The sequence below is a fragment of the Myotis yumanensis genome, unplaced genomic scaffold, assembly GCF_028538775.1.
Source record: "Myotis yumanensis isolate MYYU_CA2020_CCGP unplaced genomic scaffold, mMyoYum1.0.hap1 SCAF_5, whole genome shotgun sequence".
Classification (NCBI taxonomy): Eukaryota; Metazoa; Chordata; class Mammalia; order Chiroptera; family Vespertilionidae; genus Myotis; species Myotis yumanensis.
In genome coordinates this window covers 56,505,256-56,530,131 of record NW_027223756.1, presented here as the reverse complement: position 1 = coordinate 56,530,131, position 24,876 = coordinate 56,505,256, and the positions used below count along the sequence as shown (strand labels likewise).

Here is a 24,876-nt window from a genome sequence, read left to right as displayed (position 1 = left end):
TATTTTTTTAAAAATGTAGATTCCAGATAATCATATACTTTTTGTTCTTTTCTTAATATGGCTGATACCAGGACAAAGGTATTAAATTGTTCAGTTATTTTTAAGGCAGCTTATAAATGAATGATGACTTTTTACTGCAGAACACATTTTAGTTAAATTTGTCTTTAGTTATTTATTTTTATATTGAGAAAGCACCTGAAAAGGTGAAATTTTTATTTTTAGACTTTTCACATATAATATTATTAAAGCAAACCAAACAGCATACCCTGTCTTTTTGGAAATGTTGTCAGTATATATTTGATATTTTTAAAATTTTTGACAGATTTTCTAGTAATAAGATGAAAAAATTTTCTGTCATTTTTATTAGAAAATGTAAGTTATAATCACTATTTTAAAATTGTCTCATTTCAGAGAAGAAAATAGAGCATGTCTTTGAAATTTGATAGAAGAAAAAAATAGATTTAATTGTTGAATGTTAGAAATTGTCATAGATGTATAATGTTAAAAGTAGATTTTTCTGTAGAATCTGGTGACTGCGATACATTTTTTAAAAACAAAATAATGAAATTATTGGCTGGAAAAGCATTGGAGGGAGATGTTTTATTAGTAATTTATCAGAGCTTGATATTCAACTATTAGGGTACAATTTGTATATTCTTTGGATTTAAAACACTATTATTATAGCTCAATAAATTGAAGACTTATTGTACAAATGTAACTACTTAACTAAATCTTTCTTCTTCTTTTTAACTATCTCTAAGAGATGTTTAGTACTTACCATGAGTTTAAATAATTTAGTTATTAAAATTAGAAAGTAAAGTTTAATATATTAATAACAGTTATCACTATATTTTTTTCTAATTAGTCATTTTCAGGAGAGTTGGACAACTTTGGAGATTGATAATCTAGTTTTAATTCCTCATTTTACTAGTTAATAATAGAATTGAATTTCACGTGTTTTAAAAACTGGCTCAAAGTTTATTGGATAAAACTATTTGGATCATTTAATTTTGCATATAATATGTTTTCAACACTTACCTGTTTTGAGTAAATACATTTCTAATCAAGGTTTGCTCCTGTCAAATATTATTTAAACTAAGCTTTATAAATTACAAAAATGAAAGTGAAATAGACAAATGTTATAAACCATTTAGAAGGCATCTGGGGCAAACTCAAGGAACATTGTGACTAGTGAAATGTCCAAAACATTTGAACATACTATTTCTACATTTGAATTTTTTAAAGTATTTATAAGTCTCACACCCCTTTTGTATACAAAATTTTAACTTTTATTTAATGATGTCACTAAAGACCAGTCAAAAGAGAAGTGGAACCTGTATCTTATAAGGAAATACTTTAACATTACTTGTATATATCAACAACTTGTAGTTTTGCCATAGAGATTCTGTCATTTGGTTGCAATTAGCATTGTTGGGATAATAACAGGTGGTTATGTAGGAGGGAGGAAACTTACTCTAAGAATAGAAGAATAGATTTTATGTATCCTTGCTCTCTGAGAATAAGCAAATAAAAATAATAATTTGATTAATATTTGAAATATGCCAGATCAGCCCTAGCTGGTTTGGCTCAGTGGACAGAGCATCGGTCTGTGGACAGAGGGGTCCCGGGTTCGATTCTGGTCAAGGGCACATGCCCCAGGTTGCAGGCTTGACCTCCAGTGGGGAGCATGCAAGAGGCAACCAATCAGTGATTCTCTCTCATCATTGATGTTTCTATCTCTCTCTCCCTCTCCTTTCCTCTATGAAATCAATAAAAATATATTTTTAAAAAAAGAAATATACCAGATCATCATTCTTATTAAATTTGAGCCTGATATTCTTAATAAATATCTGTCTTTACTTTTACCCTTATATTTTTTATAGTACCACCGGGCTTGTACCATGTTCAGCAACACCAACAACTTTTGGAGATCTGAGAGCAGCCAATGGCCAAGGGCAACAACGTCGCCGAATTACATCTGTCCAACCACCTACAGGCCTCCAGGAATGGCTGAAAATGTTTCAGGTGACATGTCTAAACACAGTACTTGAAATGCTTCACTTAATTGCTGCAAAAATATAAGAGATTATTCAGCCATGAAAAGGAATTGTTACAGGCTACACCTTAGATGAACCTTGAAAACATTATGCTAAGTCAAAGAAGCCAGACACAGAAAGCCACATATTGTATGTTATATCCCAGAACAGGCAAATCCATAGAAACAGAGAGTAGATTGAGTGATTACTAGGCCATGGTGGGAGGGGAGGTAGAAAGTAGACTAACTGCTAATTGCACAGGTTTCTTTTGGGGTGATGGGAGTATTCTGGAATTGGATAGTAGTAATGGTTGCACAGTAAGATGGCTGTGCTGGGAACCACTGAAGTGTACATGTAAAATAGTGGATTTTATGTTATGTGAAGAATATCTCAATTTAAAAATGCTATTAAAATAGGGAAGCTCATTTTAATTTTTAAGTGAATTAGTGAGGAGAGTCCAATGCTTATTTTATGGAGGTGTGCATTCCCCTTCCTTTATTCCCCTTTAGGTAATAAGACCTTTCTTCCTTCTCCTATTTATGTTTGGGTTTCTGGGATCACTAAATGTATTTGTGTTCTAAACTGCATTGCTTGAAAGTTAAGCATTTAGGAGTAATGTGAAGAACTCCGCTAATTAGTCACTGGTGGTAACTTACCACGAGTGTTCCTCTACCTTGTAGCCTCTGAGAGTTGATGCAGCTTCTTTTCGCTATGCCATGCTTGTGTGTGGCTCACTGAGCTCAAACTCTGATTACTACATTTTAGTAGCATTTAAATTCTTCGAAAGTTTACTGGAATAATTAGCTACAACCAAACCTTGAAAATTATGAATTTTATAACTCATGATAGTGATATTAAATTGATTTCTCTCTTCTTCCAGTGAGATTATGCATATAAATGACATATTTAGCAAAATAGTTGGCATGGATTAAACACTTGCGTAATTATTCTTTTAGATAGTAAATAATATAAATTACGTTAAGTGAAGCTATCTGTGATATTGGCCACCATTCTAATATAAAATGAATATATTTTCTTACCTAGCTTGATTGGTGGTATTTTATGAATGCATAAGGGAATAATGGTTGAAAAGAGGATACTTTATTTGACATTTCAGATTTTTAGGATGTCCATTTATGTAAATCCTAATATTTTAAATACCTGGGCAAAAACTAAATAAATGTCCCAAATTTTTTTCTTCAATAGCTAGAAAACTCACTTGAAGCAATGATGCTTTCAAATGGATTTTAAAAAATTGTTTCTTACCCTTCAGATGATTTCAGAGAAAATAGGATAACCCCCAATTCACCCACCCACCCACCCACCCCCACTTGATGGAAACGGAAAGGTTAGAGCAGTGGTTCTTGACAGGGAGCAGATTTTCCCAAGGCTGAAACAAATTCAGTTGTTACAATTGTAGGCATGTGGAGGGCGGGCAGGAGGTTGCTGGCATCTAGTGGGTAGAAGGAATTTAAGGATCAGCCCCCCACAGCAGAGTTATCCCTCCCTAAATGTCAATATTGCTGAGGTTGAGAATCTATGATTAGAGGAATGAAAAATGTATTTTATTGTTTTAACAATATTATGAACCACTACAATTATAAAGAATTGTGGTGTGTGGTTTTTTTTGTTTTTGTTTTTCATTTCTGTAGTTATTTATTGATTAAATTTATCTTCCCCCAAGGTTTATCCTCCCCGCTCCTCCCAGGATTATGATTTAAAAATTTTTTTAATTAATTTTTTTTATATGCATACCCTCAGAGTTTGATTTTTTCTGTTGCACCCTTTTCAAAAGAAAGTTATCCATCAATAAGAGGTGAAAATAGAACTCAGACATTAATATAATCTTAAAGAAATACTTAAAGATTTTTACCGTCTCTGATTAATTGACAAAGTGGGAATATGGGTGTGTGTGGTTATACCTGCACACACATGCAGTGTGAGCAACACAGCACTTGAGAGCAGTGCAAAAACTGATTTCATCAGATATTTATAAGTAACAACACAATCAAAAATTATCATCATTGTAGATAGCCTCCAAATAGTTATTTTATATAAAGAGCTTTATTTCTTATGAGAAGGAAGTGCAGAGTGAGATTTAAAATGAGTATGGGCACATTTTTTCCAGTATTCCAAAATATTCTTTGCTAGCCATTTAGGTCCCCCCTCCCTAATTTTTAATGGAATTTTCTCAAATACTGGTCTATATACTAGGGAACATTTGTGCATTATTTTGCGATGAGGCTGTTTTAGGATGTCCTTTGTACAGTGTTTGCTTGTTTAGATAGCTCAGGCTTTACTTAATGAAATGTCCACATTACCACATACTTTTTGTCAGCAAATCTGAGATACAATCGATTGTTAGATGCATCGCAACTTCAAAAATGTTAATATCTTTTTTAAAAAGCTTGTTTCTTAGAATTAATGAGACTCAGTAAACTAAAGAATATTAGACTAGCTTTTGTTCAGTAAAAAGGCCCATTTGATCACTTTTTATATGAGAAGTAGATGCAGTGAAGAAAACTTGTTCTTAGTTAATAGGAATAACATGTATAATTGTCCCTGTAGATACCGTACTGTTTTATTTTCAGATAAATATTCTGTAGCAAAGATATCCACTAGCAACAAAAGGTCAACTAGACAGATAGATCAGGACCTTCTCTGTCTCTGACACACCCAGGGCCTCATTGTCATTCACTGCCCTTTATTTTCAAGGCTGATGCCAAAGAAACTAGAAATGAATCACTTGCCTAAGGACTTACAATGCTTTAATGCCTAACTTGCAGAGAGATACGATTTCATAGTAAGGTGGGGGAGTCATGAGTTGACCTATGTTGGATAGTTGAGGGATAATTAGACTGGCATGATTTCTACAGACATGCTGTGGGGGCATTTAATGATGACTTTTCTGTTGCATAACAAGTAAAATGGGAGCGTTTGTCCCTTCCCTGTTCCGTTATTGCTCCTACGGCAGTGATACAGCATTGTTTTGGTCCAGTTCCATCTATTCTGACAAAGTACTCTGTACTCAATTTATAAATTGAATGAGAACAAATGACACACCATTTTGGATAAAGGGAAATTGAAACAGAATGCCACTGCAAAATAGCAGTGCAAATTAAAAACAAAACAAAAAACCTCAGATATTTTCTACTGTTTGAATTTTCAGTAGCCATTGATTCTGCTTGCTTTGGCAGCCGGATTGATGCTTTACAATGTTAATTTTGGGGAAAAGAAAAAAAATGTGTTGTTGTTTATGTCATTTGGGTATTAATAAATGGTTTTTCACTTGAAAATTTTAGCCTAGGTAAAGGCACCAATAACGTCATCATTCTCGTATGTTCAAATTTATATTCAGAGGCATCTGAAAAATTTAGACTAGGTAAAGACACCAATAACATTAACATTCTCTTATGTTGAAATTTATATTCAAAGGCATCCTGATAGAATGAGAAGCACGTATGATTTAGAAGAAAAGCTCTTAGTACAAATTCTGGCTTTGCCTCTTAATAACTGAGTCATTTTGTTGATATTATATAACCACTCTTGCCTTTATTTTTATCCTCTAAAAAATAGATATAACACTAAAAATTGTCAAAAGGGAGAAAACATGTAAATGTGCTTAAGCTATACTTGGAAATACAGTGGAAAGTCAATAAAGATTAGTTTCCTCTCTTGGTCAAGAAATAGCCTTTGTGAGCCTCAGTTTTCTCAGGTCTAAATGGGGCTGTTAACGCTCTCTTCATATGGATGCCATTAACTTAACATTAGTAGCATTATTTTAATTAAAGTATATTTGCATTGCGTTAAAACTGTAAATGTACTTTGAAAATACAAAAAATACTGTTTAAAATTATAAAGTAGAAAACACTTCTGTGTTTTGAAATTAAAAGTAGAGTAAAAGCTACTCTATTGAAGGATTTAATCAAGTTTTATGGTAACATTTAGAACTTGTACATACATTTTCTAACTTATTTATTTAGATCTTTTTTAACAGTCAACAAAATACTAAAGCAGGAAATGAATTCAGTATTACTTTGCAATTGTACTTGAAACAGTATGATCAAGAAACCTTGTTGTGTGAGGAGGAGTTAAAAAGGCCAGAGAAGAATAAAGGAGAAATATTGTGTGTAACCTTTTGTAGAATTTCATATAAAAAATAGGATCAAGCTGATTCTTGGTATTTTCAGAAAACAAAATCTGGAGCATATTCTTTGAGTCAGAGTTTGGTGTAAGTTGAAGTTAACAATTAGAACTGACCCGCAGTAGAATGGGAAATAGTAAGTACTCCACTCCGAGAACTAGAAACATACTGATAACCATCTGCTGGGGGAACTAGCAAAGGGAGTTCACTCCAGTGCTATCCAAAGTCATAAAATATATATCTGATTGGATACTAAGGATCATCCAGGTGTTATTAGTTGGTTTCACTGCTGGTGTGTGAATCCTCTGCATCAATCCTGGATGAATTGTTTATTTAAAACATAAAATGTCCTCAGCCTCACCTTGACCACTGATCAGACTCTTTGATGATGGGTTGTAGGACTCTATGATTCTTGCATTCCTCAACCAGCATTTGGGAACCACTGGTCTGGACCAAGCCCCTCATTATACAGGTGGGGTCTCTGGGACTCAGACTAATTATGAGACTTCCAAGTGGTTCCATAGTGAGTTTGCTGGTGAAACCCAGGCCCCTGATTATAGTTCAGTACTCCTTCTATTCTTCTCTACTACCGGTATTCTCTAATTACCTGAAATAAAATATCACTTTCATGGAGAATTTTCAAGTCGGCATTTGCATTGTAGTCCATAAATTAAATTTTGTGACTAGTGAATGTTTCTGAATTTGGAATGTTTTTCTTGTCCCTTTTAATATGTTTCCACATAACTTTACCATGAAAGATCAAAGGAAGATATTTTTTCTTTTTCAGGATAACTACTTTTCAGAACAGAAATAAAATAATTATTATCAGAATTATCCAACACTTTTGCAGATAAAGAAACTTTCCTAAGGCTGCAGAGATTAAATGGTAACCTAATTAGTGGCAATGTCTCCTCCCAAAGTTGAATTTTCTAGCCCCCAATTCACTGTTCCTCATTAAAGGTTGGTGTGGGTTATTTCATTTTAATATAGTTATTAACTGCAGGGTTTTCAAATTAATACATATTTCCCCTTTCTGCTTAACCATATATGTATACAAAACTTGCACCCAGTCTTGGAAGTAGACTAAGCAAGCAAGTTCTAGTGATACCATCAAATATAAAGGATAGAAACGTTCCAGAGAGAGTGTTGACATAGTGTTAGTGCAGTATTTCTTGACTCTTTGGGGATTCATTCATTGATTCAACAAATATTTATTGAGTACCTGTTCGGTTTTAGGCCTTACTATGGATCTGGACTACAATAGTTAACAAAGAAGATCCTCCCCACCCTTCACCACCACCACCACCCCCCCCCCCCCCAAAAAAAAAGAAAAAAAAAAAGAAAACAGTTTTGCAGAACATTGTAGTCAGGAGGGCGATGGTTTGGGGGCTTGGAACTGGTTTGCAGTCTTAAAGAGGTTACCCAGAGAAGGACGTATGGAGCACGCCACATGGGTATCCAGGGGAATAATGTCCTAGGGGGACAGCATGTGAAAAGGCTCTGACGCAAAACATGCTTGGTATGTTTGAGGTACAGAAAGCATGTTTATGACTAAAGTAGAGTAGGGAAAGGAATAGGAAATTACAACCTTGTAGGCTAACCCAAGACTTTGGGTTTTGCTTTGAGTGAAGTGGGTCTGGAGGGTTTTAAGCAGAAGAGTGAGTGCCTTTTAGCAGTGCCACTGACGACTTTCTGGAGGTTAGAACAAGGAGGGCAAAGTTGGGAAGCTGGGAGGCCAGGTAAGAGATTTTAGGTATAATCCAGGTGAGAGGTAATAGCCTAAACCAGTGTAGTTACAGTCAAATTCTGGATATGTTTTGAAGTTTAAGGCCTTAGAATTCACAGATGGATCGGAACCATCTACCAGTGAGAGTGAGGGAATGTGGAGGAGATGGCTCCAGAATTTCTGGCCTGAGCAGCTAATAGAGTTACATTGCACTGAAATGGGATTGTGGCCGTGCATATTTAAGGAGAAAGATCGTGGACTTGCTAGGTTTCTATTACATATCCAACAATACATGTTGAGTAAGCAATTTTACATACAGGTCTGGAGTTCAGGGTAGAAATCCAGGCTGGACAGAGGAGAGCTGCCTATGTGGTCCAGACCTTTACTTAAGATATGTGAATTTAAACAATTAGACTGTTGAATATGTCTGGTCAGTAGGAACAGTCTCATTTACTATGTAGTTTAATAGCTTACATTACCAATCTTTAAACTCCATCTCCTAAAATCCTAAATAAAAGGTATTTTTTTCTTCTTTTAGCAGTCATATTTCATGTGTAGGTAGTGTTTTTATATTCCTTTCTTTTTAAATATCATAATAATACATTAGCTGAAAAGAAAAAACATTAATCGTATATAGTATGTTACTTTAAACTAGAATTATTCATAGTAACTATAAATGTAGTTAAAATGTATGGTATATAAAGTAGTAATACATTGAAATAATTTCACTGTCTTTTTGCTATAGAGGATTACATAGGATATCTTTATTTTTATATTAAAATTTAACCATAAACACTACCAAAAATATTTTCAAAGCAGGCATATATATATATATATATATATATATATATATATATAATATGTATATATGATGTATCTAATATATATAAAGGAGATTTAGAATTTTATATTAAAATTATTCTGTTATCAAGTTGCACTTTAATTAAGTCAGCTTAGTTATTCTTTACCCCAAATGGGTATCTCCTTATGCTAGTGTTTATTAATCTTTATTATGTAGACAGAGAGGAACCACATATAAAAAGCCACCTTAAATCTTGTGAGCAATGTAAATCAATGAATCAGAATTTATAGTATTAATACTAATTGATCAGAGTTGAGTAGAGATTGGTCAGTGTAAGTTTTATCAAAGAGGTTAGTTTGAACCAGGATTTAAATCTGTGTGAGGGAAACTGAACAAAATAAACTTCAAATTAACTACTTTTAATTGATCATGTGTGGGCATATACGTGTATGTGAGTATTTTTAATTTTATGTAATGAATCCTCACCCTAATCAAAAGGCTACAAGGTGAGTACTCAAGGACAATGGTCTGGGTGTGTATGTATAGAAGCGAAAGGAAAGGATGAAGCTTATTAGGTAGAACCTGTGTTTTCTCATATTTGGTGATAAAATGGGGATAGTTCCCAGGTTTTTATAATGGTCAAATGGGATTATGTTGTGACAGGTACTCTGGAAATAATACTGAAATGTTTGATAGTAATACCATAATCTACACTTTATGATAGGAAAAAGAGATGAAGTTTATTGTAGAGTCTACATAAATACTTTTAAAAATAAAAAGTGTTCTATATAAGGCTTCCTGTGTCCTCAGTATATCTCAGTTTTCAATTATTGTCTATTTTACATATTACAAAATGCAAGGTCCTTTTGAAATATAATTATGTGTAGTTTTATTTCTTACCCTCTTTTATTCTTTGTTCATATTCTAATTTTAATACTAAGTTAGCTACTATTTTCTACTGTTTGCTTTTTTTTATCTGAAATTATTTTTACATAACAAACCAAAGTACTTTTGATTTGTAGAAGACACTTGTCAGATGTGCAGTATCCAGTTACTAATTTTTCTCTCAATGATGCTGCTAGTCTCCTCAGATGAGTGCTTCATTCAAACCCTCCGGTTTTCTGGTGCCCACTTGAAAGATGCAGGGAAAGGAAGAAAATCATCTATCAAAATTCCCTATTTACTCAGTAACCCAAATTGATGTTTCTGAATAAAATTTTGGTTTCTATACCAGTATCTTGGTGGTAGATGAATATATAACAATTATAATTATGTAATGCAAAAATAGTTTTCCATCAAAACCATGACATTTTTTAAAAAGCTTTTATGTAATGAAGGTATGTGGTACATTTGATGAGACTAAATGATTATCACTTCATTGCCTTCTGGAGAAAATGTCACTGTAAGCAATTCCTTTTTATGTTGTATGTAAATGATGATTTTTCTTTCATTTGAGACGTATGAAAATAATAAAATTTTCTAATTCCTCTTTGGTAGAGCTGGAGTGGACCAGAGAAATTGCTTGCTTTAGATGAACTCATTGATAGTTGTGAACCAACCCAAGTAAAACATATGATGCAAGTGATAGAACCCCAGTTTCAACGAGACTTCATTTCGTTGCTCCCTAAAGAGGTAAGGGCAATCACTTATATTCTTCCTTTTGAGAATGTAACAGTTACCACCTTTAAACGTTATCATCCTTTGGTATCCAGTATTGACAGTTTAATACTGTTAATGAGTGCTAAAGAGGGCTGTAAATGAGAACCCGCCATGAATTAATAATATAATTTTCATATTAATATATACTTATGGACTGAATGACTCCTTTCTACCACTGGAATAAGTCATTTATGGGTATAAGCTATTGAATTTCATTAATTTGATTGTTTCTTTACCAAGATTTTTTCTCAGGTTATTTGAAACCCAATTTTTAGTTGTCTTGGTATGTTCATTATAGTAGTAGATTTTTTAAAAATACCGATTTTATTAAAACAACAATATTTTTTCTTTGGTTGGTTGTTTATCCTAAGTCCCTTTGAAAGTGATAGTTTTATGATCCTATTGAATTGTGATTTTCTGTTACTTACATTGTGTAATTATATTGAAATATATGGAATTTCACATTTATGTCTTTTTCTACTAATCATCCCACTTTTCTCCCCCATATCTCTCTCTCTCTCTCTCTCTCTCTCTCTCTCTCTCTCTCTCACACACACACACACACACACACACACACACAATTATAGATTCCTATGCCAGTTGCATTCTTATAGCATTTCTTTTGGAATTAAAAAAGTTTTTTCTAGAGAGATAGGAAGGGAAAAGGATAGAAACATTGATGAGGCAGAAGGGAGAAACATCCATTGATTGCCTCCTGCTCTACTGGGAATTGAGCCCACAACATGGGCATGTGCTCTGACCAGGAATTGAACCTGTGGCCTCTTGGTTCATGGGTCAGCACTCAGCCACTGAGACACATCAGCTGGGATCTTTTGGAATTTTATATGCTCATCAGTTTTTGACTCTATGTAAGCTGACGCTATTTTTTAATCGTAGATTGATTATGATCATATGGACATCCTTGACTGTATAGATGAGGCATAGTTTAATTGTAGTTTTTTATTGATGTTATAGACTACATAGTTTCATTTTTGTCAGCAAAGAAAAATAGTATACCATTAAGTAATTAATGTCATCATATTTCCACAAAGTATGTTTGTGCCACTGGCATGTCAATTAAGAAGGCAAATATACCATTGCAAATGATCCTTAAACTTCAAGTTTGAAGAGAAGCAGAATGATGTGGTTTTTTTTCAGATAACCATTCTGAAAATATCTCAAAGGCATTTAAGATAGTCCCAATAATAATTTCATATTATATATGAAAGAAATAATTTCATTGTATTTAATGTACGAAACTAAGCATAATTTCAGGAAAAAGCAAAGTAGGAAACACCTCATTCCTGAAATGTTTCTTCTTCGAGTGATTTTTTAAAAATGACATTCTCCCAGAAAAAAAAACTTTTATTATTTCTGCTTTATTCTAAAACAGAATTCTTTGAATAGATTTGGCTTATGAAAGTGATATAAGCTCTTTTTGCCTCTAGAAGGATATTAACAATAAGAAACGCTTTTTTATAAGTATTTGACTGAAAGTGAATTTATTTACCTTTGATATACATGTCATAGTTCCCTTGATTTTTATTTTATTTTAGAAGGTAGTATTTTTTGTTGAAAGACAGACTTTCTCTTGGTCTAGTTTGTCCCCTTATTTCTGAGAATGATGAGTTTTTGTTTTGTTTTATCTTTATTTGTATTTCTACTTTTTAACACACAAAACTGTGCTTTTAAATAAGAATATTAACGTATTTTTTAGAGTCTTAGAATTAAGCACAAATAAAACTTTTTTTGGATTAGTATTCTTTTTAAGATTGCCTGAGGAAAAAGAAGTGAGGCTAGGTTGGAGAATAAGAGTGAGCCCAGACTTAGAATAGCATCTATGGTCCCCCGCCCCCCTTTTTTTACAACTACTAGAAAAAATGTTCTATTTTGAAAAATGTTTTATGTTATATGTGGAGAAATCCTATATAATAAAAGCCTAATATGCAAATTGTCCCCTCAACCTGGAGTTTGACCAGGGGGTGGGGCCACTGGGGCCAGCTGGCTAACAGCCCGTGGCCCCTCCCACTGGCCGACCCAGCCTGATCAGCCCAATTGGGGTGGGCCGGCCAGACCCTACCTGTGCATGAATTGGTGCACCGGGCCTCTAGTAATGGTATATGTCTAAGGAAATGAATATTATTTTATCAGAGACTAAGTACTATCATTATTTAAACATTCCCTTCATGTCAGGAAATGGACATATAATAATTTTCTTATAATTTATTTCAACAGATCTCAAAGCTCTTTACCAACATTTGCTTATTAATCTCAAAAATCTTGCCAAAAATCCCACTAATCTCACTCAAGAGGTTTATGATAAACAGCATTATCCTTATTTTGAAAATAAATACTAAGAAAAGTATTGTGATATAGTAGATGATTTAGAACAAACCTAAATTCTTAACATAGGATCAGCCACTATTTTCTTTATTCTTTCACTAATTTAATCCACTGAAATATAGCAATTCTGGCAAGGTATTAGCTACTTTTAAGTATAATATGGTGATCTTTTATAGAAAAACAAAAAAAGCAACTCTCATTGAAATTAAAAGTTTGGGCAAGGAGAAGTTAATTACCTGAAATAGACTATAAATTTAAGAGCATCTATCTGGTAGAAGTGGTCCTTAGGAAGAATAACTGATCTAGATTTTACCTTTAAGACAAACGAATAGAAAACTGCATTAGCTAGACCATGCCCATTCTCTGTCCCCTATAAGGAACCCCACCTGACAAATCTTTGCTTGCTTTGAGGAACTGGTATACTTCCCCATAACCCACACTAAGAATTGTGTAAGTAATTGCTGTTCTCTTTTTGCTTGGCAATTTAATTTAAAGACCTTATAAAATATTGTTGCCAGCGTATTTGTGTTCTACTTTTTCCCTGACTTAAACCTTCTTTTCTAATTTATATTTTTCCTGCTTCTGATTTTTTCATGCATATTTCCTCATTTTGCTGTGTGCATTTTCTGTAATACCTAGATGCTTTCATGGAACTGGCTACATGTAAATAGACAAACATTTACTACATTGAAGTTCATGGTTGAGTTCCTTTGCTATTTTAAAGTATGCCCATTACCTATGGAGTTAGCACTTCAGCTTTCTTTAGTACATAAATGTTTCTTTACATTTATCTGTAATAACATGCACACATAGGCCTAAATGACCTCTTAGTCACTAGTAACAAAGGAACTTTTACCCGTTGACTTTGGGATATACCAGTGATTTTCAACCTTTTTCATCTCATGGCACACATAAACTGCTTACTAAAATTTTGCAGCACAACAAAAAAAATATGTATTTTTTGCTGATCTGACCAAAAAATAGGCATAATTTTGATTCATTCAAATCAGATCGCTATTGTTGTATTAGCTGTTATCATTTTTTTATTTGACAATGTAAGGGAAAAGAGGTCAGTGCCCCTAACTAGTCAGGTATTGCATGTTTCAAAAATTCTTGTGGCACACCAGGTGTCTGGCATAGCACACCCATTGAAAATCTCTGGGATATACCTTTGAAATCTGAGCTGCTCTGGATTTGTTTCCTAGCCTTTAAAATTGAATATTTCATTAAATTACCTGATTTCTACTTCAGTTAGATGACTAAAGCGAAGAATAGACCTTTTCATATGACCATTCTAAAAATCTTGGGCATAAAATACTATCTTTTACACAAATATAATTTTGTTCCTAATAATTTCTGTGTTAATATCAATAATACATGGAAAATTAATAATGTGGTATCACATTACTGTTATGCTGACTCTAAGCAAAGTTGCCTAGGCTTTGATTGATAATTTCAAAATTAAGTGGCTTATGAAGTATTCATTAAAAACTACATTGTTGAGATGTACATACTCTGTTGAATATAGTTATGCCTTATTTTAAATGATTCCGTTTCTATTTATGGTACTGGAATATCTTTTCTGACAGACCAAAAATAATTATTCCACAAAGTTTTCTACTGTCATTTGTCAATATTAGTAGTAAATTGAATACTGACTAGTTGAGGTACTTTTTATGTAGAATGCACTCAATAAATTTGTGATTAATGATGAACTCCATACATACAAAGTCATTGGGAAAGCTTAATTTATATCATGTAATTTTTATCTAGCATTTAAAAATAATTCAAATTCTACTTTTACTCCATTATGTGGCCTTTGGCCCTTTAAATGATAGTTTGTTTTAATCCTTGTAATTTAATTTATATGAAAACTAAATTTTATTGCTCCGTTTATTTATTTTTTTATTGCTCTGTTTAGATCATTTTTGTCCTACTATCATAATTTAGTTTCTGTGTGATTTGTGTGGCTAATTGAATAAGCATACTCAGAAGCTTTTATCCTGCCCCCCTTTTTTTCTTCTTCCATTTCCTTTATTTATTTTAAATGACTTTACACAATGAAAAAAAAATTGATGATTTGCAAGTATTGGAAATAAAATTTTTAAATCAAGAAAGAGCTGGCCCATCAAGAAAATCCCCTTAAGCAATGTCAAGTAATTAGCACCCAATTACTTTTGTATGTCTATGGAGAAGTTTGGTAATTGTCCCCTTTTGTCACTTATAGTAAAGGGTGGAAATGTGTGAAAAGTTCATCATTGTGCTAATAAACACTTTGATGTGATAAAGAACTATTAACTGTATCTATCAGAAGTGATCTAAAATCATACCATGCAGAATATAATGAAATTTTATATCTTACCTTGTATCCTGTCTTGGATGAATTTACATTGTACTGGGGGGAGAGAGAAGACAAAATTTAAATAATTAATAAAAGTAAAATAGGTAGGTAGGTGGTAGATAAAATTCTTGAGTTGCGAGACTCAGCAAAGGCAAGAGCAGAGGCTGGAGGTTTAATAATTATTCCTTGAAGAGATGAGGAGTTAATGGAGTGAAGTTCATAAGAGCCAATTGAGTGGGTTTTTTAAATCTTGTATATATTTGTTAAGATATAATATTAGAAGATACTGCCTTTTATAATTTTAGAAATTAGAATGTAGAGTTGTATTACATTTATCGATAAGTGCTTTCCCCATAGAGAATACATATTATTTTTATATATGTAAAAATATGGATATACTATGCTTTTTCTTTTCATAGCTGGCACTTTATGTGCTTTCATTCCTGGAACCCAAAGACCTGCTACAAGCGGCTCAGACATGTCGCTACTGGAGAATTTTGGCTGAAGACAACCTTCTCTGGAGAGAGAAATGCAAAGAAGAGGGTAAGGTTCCCATAGGGAAATGTTCGAACTCTGAAAAAACAAAGTGATTCTGAAAACAAATAGAAAAACACAAGTTTTATGTGCAAGTAGAATAACGTGGTGGGTAAATGGAAAAAAAGAACTTTTGGCAGCCTATCAGAGAGTCAGAAATGAGTGCTCATCTGCATGCACCTAACTTACATAAAATCCACAGGTTATTCCACACGTTCAAATGAGCCAAATCTTGCAGCTAATCCCTTTAAAGAACACTTTAACTCATAGCAAGTGTATCTGATATGCGTCTCAATCTCTGGGAGAATTAATAAACAATGAAGAAGTCAAGATGGAGATGACTTAAAGGAAATCCAAAGATATATTAGCAATTAAATACTCAAATATTCCATATTCTCTTTGTTCCTCCACAAATATTTTTTGGGCACCTCTTATGAATTGGGCATTCTTAAATGCTGGAGATAGAGTAATAAACTCCCATTTTCCTCCCACCATGGAGCTTATAATATTGAAACCTGTTAAAAAGGAACTTCTTTCTTAGTAGAGAAGTAGGTATCATCCACATTAATTAAAGAAAGAACCTTTTTTTCCAGCAGTCTTCTAGAAAAATAATATTTTTAACAAATATGTAAAAATATTTACCTCTGACAAGCAACATTTTTGAGAAAGAATCTTAGAGCACGAGACAGATACTCCATAAGCTCTTCTCCCCTTCTTGGAGGTTATAGTGGAATGGGGAGCACTGATGGTTAGGGAAGCTTGGAGGTGAAGATCCAGGGTCCTTGGTTTTCAGTCCTGCCTTTGCCCTGTCGGTGCCTTGGACTCATCTCTTCTCAGGTGTCTATATACATAAAGTGGGATTAATTATCTCTCCCTTTCCTTCTCTCATAGAATCATTATTTTAATGACCAAAAAAAAAAAAAAAAAAAAAAATGACACCCTGGTCAGGTAGCTTAATTGGTTAGAGCATCGTCTCAATACACTAAGGTTTTGGGTTCCATCTCTGGTCAGGGAACATACAGGAAGCAACTGATGAATGTATAAATAAGTGGAACAACAAATCGGTGTTTTTCTCTCTCAACTCAATAAATAATTTAAAAAATTGTTAACATTTGCATAAAATTTTAACCATTTTTAAATGTACAATTCAAGGGCATTAAGTGCATTCACATTGAACAACCATTACCAACATCCATCTTCAGAACTTTTCTATCTTCCCCAGCTGAAACTCCATACCCATCTATAATAATAAAAGTGTAATATGCTAATTAGACCAGACGTCCTTCCAGACAGCCTTCCAGATGAAGCTGAGGCTGCGAGGGAAGCCCGGGTCCCGGGTGCCTGCCAGCAGCCAGGGGAAGGAAGGCCTCCTCCTGCACGAATTTCGTGCATCGGGCCTCTAGTATAACAATAACTCCCTGTTCCTCCTCCCTGCAGCCCTGGCAGCCACCATTCTACTTGCTGTCTCTGTTAATTTGATTTCACTAGGTACCTTGTATAAATACAGCCATATGGCATTTGTCTTTTTGTGACTGGCTTATTTCACTTAGCATAATGTCTTCAAGTTCATCCATGTGGTAGCATGTTAGAATTTTTTTAAGATTGAATAATACCCCATTGTGTGTGTGTGTGTGTGTGTGTGTGTACACAGCACATTTTCTTTATTCATTTATCCATCAGTGTACACTTGGGTTGCTTCTCCTTTTTGGCTATTAGGAATAATGCTGTTATGAACATGGGTGTACAAATATCTGTTCAAATCCCTGTTTCCACTTCTTTTGGGTGTATATCCAGAAGGGGAATTGCTGGATCATATGGTCATTCTATGTTTAGTGTTTTTGAGGAACCACCATACTATTTTCCATAGCAGCCACACCATTTTATATTCCCACAAGCATTGCATAAAGGTTCCAATTTCTGCACTTCCTCACCAACATTTCATAGAATCATTTTGAGAAAGAAATGAAATTGGTAATATAAAAGTGCACCATACAAAAGATAAACTTTACATTATTTTGTTTTGTAAAACAGTGTTAGAAATTAGACAGTGCCTGCATTTCGGTGGTTCTCAGCATAGGGGAGAATGAGGTACATTATAAAATGTGTAATATTTATTATTGTTGAAGGCAATGATACTCTTTAACTCTTTAAAACTAGGTATTGATGAACCATTGCACATCAAGAGAAGAAAAGTAATAAAACCAGGTTTCATACACAGTCCATGGAAAAGCGCGTACATCAGGCAGCATAGAATTGATACTAACTGGCGGCGAGGAGAACTCAGATCTCCTAAGGTAACTGAACTCGTTCGTGCACAGTGTGACAGGATCCATTCATCAGTGTTAATACCTACTGTGTTTTACAACTTGACACCTATTTCCAGAAACAAAGAAAACAATATATTTTAAAATAACTGTAAGCATAACTGACAATATCCTTCTATTGTGAATCTCTCTAGTCTGACAACTCATTGTCTTGAATAAAAGATGAGTTGATTGGTATTTGGTTCTTATGTAAATGAAAAATTTTCTGTGTATCCTGTTGAATTTTGTGTCATATACATTCTACCTAAGAATTTGCTCCCTCTCTGACCATATAATCTGAATATGATTTTTGAGGAGTGCCCATGTTTTGGTTTGGTGGCTTTTGTGTGTTTTATTTTTTAAATTTAACTATTCTGACTTTTTATCTTATAACATTTCAAGTATATAAAGAATAGCAAAAATGCTTAAAATTCTTAGATATAGTTTTATAACTGGAAAAAAACAATTTGGGAAGATACTGTTCTATTCCTATGCATACATTATGACGGGCTTTTTTTGTTTTAAGTTAAAAAGTTGATGATTATTGTTCTTGTCTTCCTAGTTAATAGGTGCTTTTGTTTTTGTGTGTCAAATTGTAAAACTTAGATGCATATCCTTTTGGTTTGAACAGATAAAATAGATGACTATAAAATACATTTGTGTTTGAACCATTTTTATGAGATCTTGACCCAGTAAAATTTTAACAGTGGATGTTTCAAGTATAAATAATAGGATATGGAAACAATAAAATGTTTAATACTTGATTCATCAATGAGGGATGATGATGCTTCATATTTCATGTAAACTTTAATTCTAGAAATAGACTACAGATTACTGTTCCTATTTATGGCTTCATTTTTTCTTTTCCCCAGTATTTTAAAAGACATAATTTGGTAACATTTCTAACTTGTACATCTACCTCGTAGGTGCTGAAAGGACATGATGATCATGTGATTACATGCTTACAGTTTTGTGGTAACCGAATAGTTAGTGGTTCTGATGACAACACTTTAAAAGTTTGGTCAGCAGTCACAGGCAAAGTAAGTTTACTTCTCTCTGCACTTCACAAAGTCATTGTTTTGTGTATATCTTTGCAAAGATCAGCCGGTGAAAGGAAAACAAGAACTCATTTTTGTCTCTAGCTTATTTTGATAGCAAATATCAGACCTTCTAATTTAGCTTCTCCCCTGGTGTGAAGATGATGTTTCTCATGATAGGAACGTTGTTAGTGTCTTCTTTATTTAAATAGTTTGTCTCTGTGATATACCTATTAAGATTTTATGGATGTGCTTTATCGTTTTCTTGTCTTATTTTTTCCTACCTTTTTAACTATCTAAATTATATCTTTTTCCTTTTTAATCTTTTCTAAAACTATGATTAAGAGATATTTGTTTTTCCTACTTACAGTTTAGCAGTTACATAAATCATGTTAATTTAGACTTATCTTAAACCCTGTGAGGTGGAAGGTAAGCAGACTAAGTATTAAATAGGAGTTTGAAGAAAAAAGCGGTCCAAGCAATCAATTTCATTTAAACAATATTGTATTTTAATGGTTCTCTAGTGAGTACTTATATTTATCTGTCCAATGGAGAATATTTTCATGAACTGACCACCTAAAAATAATGGAAGAAAGCGTGGGGACAAAAATCTGTCTTCTAAAATGTCTTATCACATGTTATTTCTTGGGCAAGAGTCTTCTAAATATTCCAAGTTAGTTGTTAAATTTTTTTAAAGTAGTTTCATATTTCCATAGTTTAATGTTAGTTTTGGATTGACTTCAGGGCTTTAATGTCTGTCTTTACTTGTCTAGAAGTACCTTACCTGGCTCCTAACTACTGCCTTGTGGCAGATTGAGATGGAATGTGGTATGTAGCCACACCCAACACCATCGGCATTCTTTCATTGAATCCACCCCCATGAACAAAACCAAGTTGCAATTTTAGTATTATTTCATCAAAGAGGCCAGGCTGGAGCTTTCATGCTCTAATGATAACTGTTTACTTTCTATATACTTGTTCCTCAGTTGTGTGTACGTGTATAATATGTAGTGCTACTGCGTAAACAAAGCAATAAATAGCAATGGGGTCATGTTAGATTGATGTGAAAAACTTTCTGATATGCCAAATAATCCAATTGAGATAATATAACTTTACTCCAAATTTTAATGAGCTACAAAAATGTTACTTAAATCATTTTTCTTTCTACCTGAAAGTAATCATCTTAAGTGTTTTTCCAGTGTCTGAGGACATTAGTGGGACACACAGGTGGAGTGTGGTCATCACAGATGAGAGACAATATCATCATTAGTGGATCCACAGATCGGACTCTCAAAGTGTGGAATGCTGAGACTGGAGAATGTATACACACCTTATACGGGCATACTTCCACTGTCCGTTGTATGCATCTCCATGAAAAAAGGTAAGGGAAAAGTCCATTGTGGTTGGGAATTCTCTTCTGTCACTTGTGAATTTGGAGCCTTTTGTGTAGAGTTCATGTTATGTAATACTTAAACTGTTTAATAAAAAGGTAGCGATAATGTGCTCTTAAATTAGACTTCAATGATTAGATTTTGGATGTTTCTGTACTAAGAAAGCAGTAGTGTATTGGCTTACAATTGGAGGGTTATCTTTACATTTCCTTCTTCATTTATTAGTGTTGTTGGCTTCCTCCTTGAAACTTTCTACTCTCTAATCTTGAATAACATCTCTATTTATGACTCATCTTTGATGACTCATCATCTTTAAAAAATCATTTTTTATTTTTTCTCTTATATTTCTGCTAGTGGGACAGATTCAGCTATTCAAGCTTCAAGACTCCAAGTCTTTTTAATTATGTATCCATCCTACCCCCACACCATCATATTCCCTATATCTAGGCAAAAGCAAAGGCCTGCGGTTTTTAATTAATTCTCTCATTACCTATCACCTGAACTATTGACACAGCTTTCAGACCTGGTCCTCTGTTGTCTACCAAATTAAGGACATAATCCTCAATCCAGTTTTCAAAATGGTTTCAGCAAATCAGACTGCTTCCTTTTTTTCCCTCAGTGCCTTTGCTGTTGGTTTATCTCCTCCTACAAAGCCCTCCTATTTAAAGTCCTTTCTGTCTTCTATTGGCATATCTTCATGGTAACCCCATTAAACAAATGTGATTTCTACTCCATTTGTCAGAACAGGTGTTTATGAAAGGTCCTTCTAGTGACTCTATTCCAGTCTTTACCTTTAACTCTGCCCAAAGCATCTTCTTTATTAAGAACCATAGCAGCCCTAACCGGTTTGGCTTAGTGGATAGAGCGTCGGCCTGCAGACTGAAGGGTCCCGGGTTCAATTCTGGTCAAGGGCATGTACCTTGGTTGCGGGCACATCCCCGGTAGGGGGTGTGCAGGAGGCAGCTGATCGATGTTTCTCTCTCATCGATGTTTCTAACTCTCTATCCCTCTCCCTTCCTCTCTGTAAAAAATCAATAAAATATATTTTTTAAAAAAAGAACCATGGCATTAAGCACATTTCACACTAGATTGCTAATATGTGAAGAAAAAGTATCTTTTCTATTGTAGTTTGAGTCTACTTTGAACAGTGTACTCTACTATTAAAATTTGGGGAATTGGTATGAAGAGACCTTGCCTTTCAGTTTCCATTAGTTCTGACTTAAATCTCTCAATGATTCCACTTTCTACTCTTCCAAATGTGGAAACTATGGCCTTTCATTATCTCTCAGGAATGACATAAAGATGCCTTGTGTTTTCAGCTCTCTTTTGTAATCCAGAGATGGTTGCAGTATTTGTATCACTCTGGTCTTCAGAAGAGTGTAACTTCAATAATGTTGGGCCAAATTTTGAAGGAATTTATGTTGCCTCAACATATGTGTCTTCTAAAATCTGTATATCATAATGCCTTATATAGCTGTTGAATACTTATAAACATATGCAGCCTTTGAGAACATGTCTAAAACTGGCTCATTTTACCAGTATGTAGGTTGTAAAGCACACATATCTTTTAAAATACAGTACAGTAGTTTTCAGACTGTTCCACAGAACTCCAAGGAGCTTCTCGATCTCTCACAGGTGCGGAACCAAACAGGCCAAGTCTAGGCTCCTCAACTTCCCATCCCAATCAGAGTAACTCAACTTGCATATGTTTATATATCTGGGTTTTTACATAGGAGTTTCGTTTTTTTTAAATAGATGTTCCTACTTAACAAAAGAAAGAAAAGGTTTAATAATCGCTGACTTTATATATAATGCTTTTTCATATTATTAAACATTGTAATACTTTTTTTTTTTTCTGTTTTCCTTCCTACAGAGTTGTTAGCGGTTCTCGAGATGCCACTCTTAGGGTTTGGGATATTGAGACAGGCCAGTGTTTACATGTATTGATGGGTCACGTAGCAGCGGTTCGCTGTGTTCAATATGATGGCAGGAGGGTTGTTAGTGGAGCATATGATTTTATGGTGAAGGTGTGGGATCCAGAGACTGAGACCTGTCTACACACGTTGCAGGGGCATACTAATAGAGTCTATTCATTACAGGTAAGAGATCATATCTCCCCTACCCCTTAGATGCTCTACTGGTGAATCACAAGATAGTTTTACTCAGATAACCACTGTCAAATTGTTGATCAAATGCAGTCCAAAAAAGACTAATCAGATTACCTGTTGTTTACATATAGTTTAAAATTAGCACAAAAAAACCCATAAATCTTGAAATTATTTATATGATTTGTTTTAGTTTTTCTGTGATCCATTTCCCCTCTAAAATATAAATATTTGTCTTGGAACCTGGGATTTTGGAGCCCTAAGCTTTTTGCTATATTAATTAATGGGTAGATAGTCTCATAGGAGAATAACCCAGATTTTAATAAACTCCTTAGCAGAGGATTAATTTGGCCAAAAGCTGCCCCCTTTTCCTTGATAGCTGAAGGTTGATGGACCATGTAATTGTGATTCCATCCCCATTCAGAGGAAAAGTGGAGCCTTCCTGCATACAACTCTACTTTCGCGGGGCTGATTCTCAGTCATAAAGAAATAAATTTGACTAGTTTTTTTGTGTACATTTGAACCTGATGTCCTTGGATAGATTGCCATATTTTTGGGTAAATAAATTAATAGCAAGTTTAGAAAATGGGTCTTATTTTATTTTCTGAAAGACAGCATTTCATTCAAAAAAAATTCCAATTACTTATATAGTTCATTTAACAGTTATTGTCCATTAGTGATCAGCAAATTAGTACATAGTCCCAGTGCTGACAGACCTGTTTTGGGGGTATTTGTTTCTTAATTGATGGAATACTAACCATGCCACGAGATATCAACAGATAATAAAGATGTTTGTTAGCTTAGAAAAGGTTATTAATTTGGAGGAGGGAGAATTGGCTGCAACTGTTTTTATGTTTTGTGATATACTCAGAACCTTAATGAATATAATAGTCTTATTTAAATAAACCATTAGATTTAGAAAAGAGGTAGCAACATTTTATAGATCTGGGAATTAATAAATAACTTAGTGACTTTGGGTATAACTGGGAAGCAGAAAAAGTGCTGTGTAGCTTGCTTTTATTATAAAAGTGCCATCTCTTCTAATCCCAGATTTAACTAACTATTGGCACATTTTCTAATTAGCATTTAGGTTATTGTAAATGAAATTTTTATTTTACATACAATTTTTAGTGGAACTATGGTATCTTTCAAACATCATGAAAGTTATCTGTAGCCCTTTTCCTGCCATAGATGTTGATAGGCACACCCTTTATCACCCTTTATCAATACTTTAACTTCCTATAGGGAAATAAAACTTGAATGGTAGTCCTTGTTAAATTGTCCATAGTATGTGGCTACTGTATGTAGCCAGATGATCTGGAAGTAATGTGTTCATTTTAGGTGTTGTGTTTTCTTTTTAATTGTTTCTGCATCTTTCGGATGAGAGCTTCTGAGAACGTGCACTGTAGAGTTGCTTGATTACATACAGTTTATCCTAGTACCTCATTTGTCCTAGGCATTACTTGTTCTCCTTGGCCTCATCCCCTCCCCATTAAGATTAAGGTCAATAAATAATGTCAAGAATATCCACACGTCTGGTCTAATACACTGTGTTTGTTGTAGTTTGATGGCATCCATGTGGTGAGTGGATCTCTTGACACATCAATCCGAGTGTGGGATGTGGAGACAGGGAATTGCATCCACACGTTAACAGGACACCAGTCGTTAACGAGTGGAATGGAGCTCAAAGACAACATTCTTGTCTCTGGGAATGCAGACTCTACAGTTAAAATCTGGGATATCAAAACGGGACAGTGTTTACAAACATTGCAGGGTAAGTATTGGCTACCCCCTTTTAGTTGTGTTTGTTAAAAATTAGATTGTTAGTCAAAAGAGAAATATGGAGCTTTTGTGTCACAAAAAGAGTTAACTTCATACAAAATGAAAATGCTTATTTTGGATAAGCTTATGAGCATTTCCACTCTTGACAAAACTAGGCTACCTTGAGAAAGTGTGTTAAATTGTGTGTTTAATATAAGATGTAAATTGTGGTGTTGATATAAAATTATTTAACCACCTCCTGCATGTACAGTCAACTCTATCCAACCTTGGCTGTATCACAGAAGCAACATGTTCATTTTATTATTTCAGTGATCATTTCATTTTGAACTTGTAGTCCAATCTAAAATTAAAGAACTGTCTTGCTGGGGGTGGGGAGCTCTCTAATCTGATAGAAAATTGCTTTGGTCTCAACTTAACCTTTAGCCATCTGCTTAACCAGAACGGGAAGGAATGATAGTGCCCACTCAACTAGAGAAAGAAAAATGAAAGCCACCATTATTAAATGAGGCACAACAGTGTAATCTTACATCATGATTAACTTCTTTGTATTGGTCACAGCCCTTAGAAAGTGTTTTTTTGTTTGTTTGTTTTTTTCAGTGAGGCCATCTGGTGGGCCGGCCATATTGCAGCTTTTTACTCATTGGTTTTGTCTCTTTCTCAGAGTTTTGGAATA

General features: G+C 34.0%; 1 protein-coding gene across 7 annotated transcripts in view; it reads left to right on the top strand.

Annotated features, from left to right (window-relative positions):
* FBXW7 (F-box and WD repeat domain containing 7) overlaps positions 1-24,876 on the top strand; it is a 177,355-nt gene that overhangs the window by 150,148 nt on the left and 2,331 nt on the right. For all 7 annotated transcript variants that reach the window (XM_070415321.1, XM_070415316.1, XM_070415315.1 and 4 more), the window contains 8 exons: positions 1,884-2,025; positions 10,206-10,340; positions 15,471-15,594; positions 17,743-17,879; positions 18,815-18,928; positions 20,125-20,306; positions 22,190-22,415; positions 23,985-24,195. In XM_070415321.1, the coding sequence (XP_070271422.1) occupies positions 1,884-2,025; positions 10,206-10,340; positions 15,471-15,594; positions 17,743-17,879; positions 18,815-18,928; positions 20,125-20,306; positions 22,190-22,415; positions 23,985-24,195 (1,271 nt within the window). The remainder of the gene's footprint in view (positions 1-1,883; positions 2,026-10,205; positions 10,341-15,470; positions 15,595-17,742; positions 17,880-18,814; positions 18,929-20,124; positions 20,307-22,189; positions 22,416-23,984; positions 24,196-24,876) is intronic.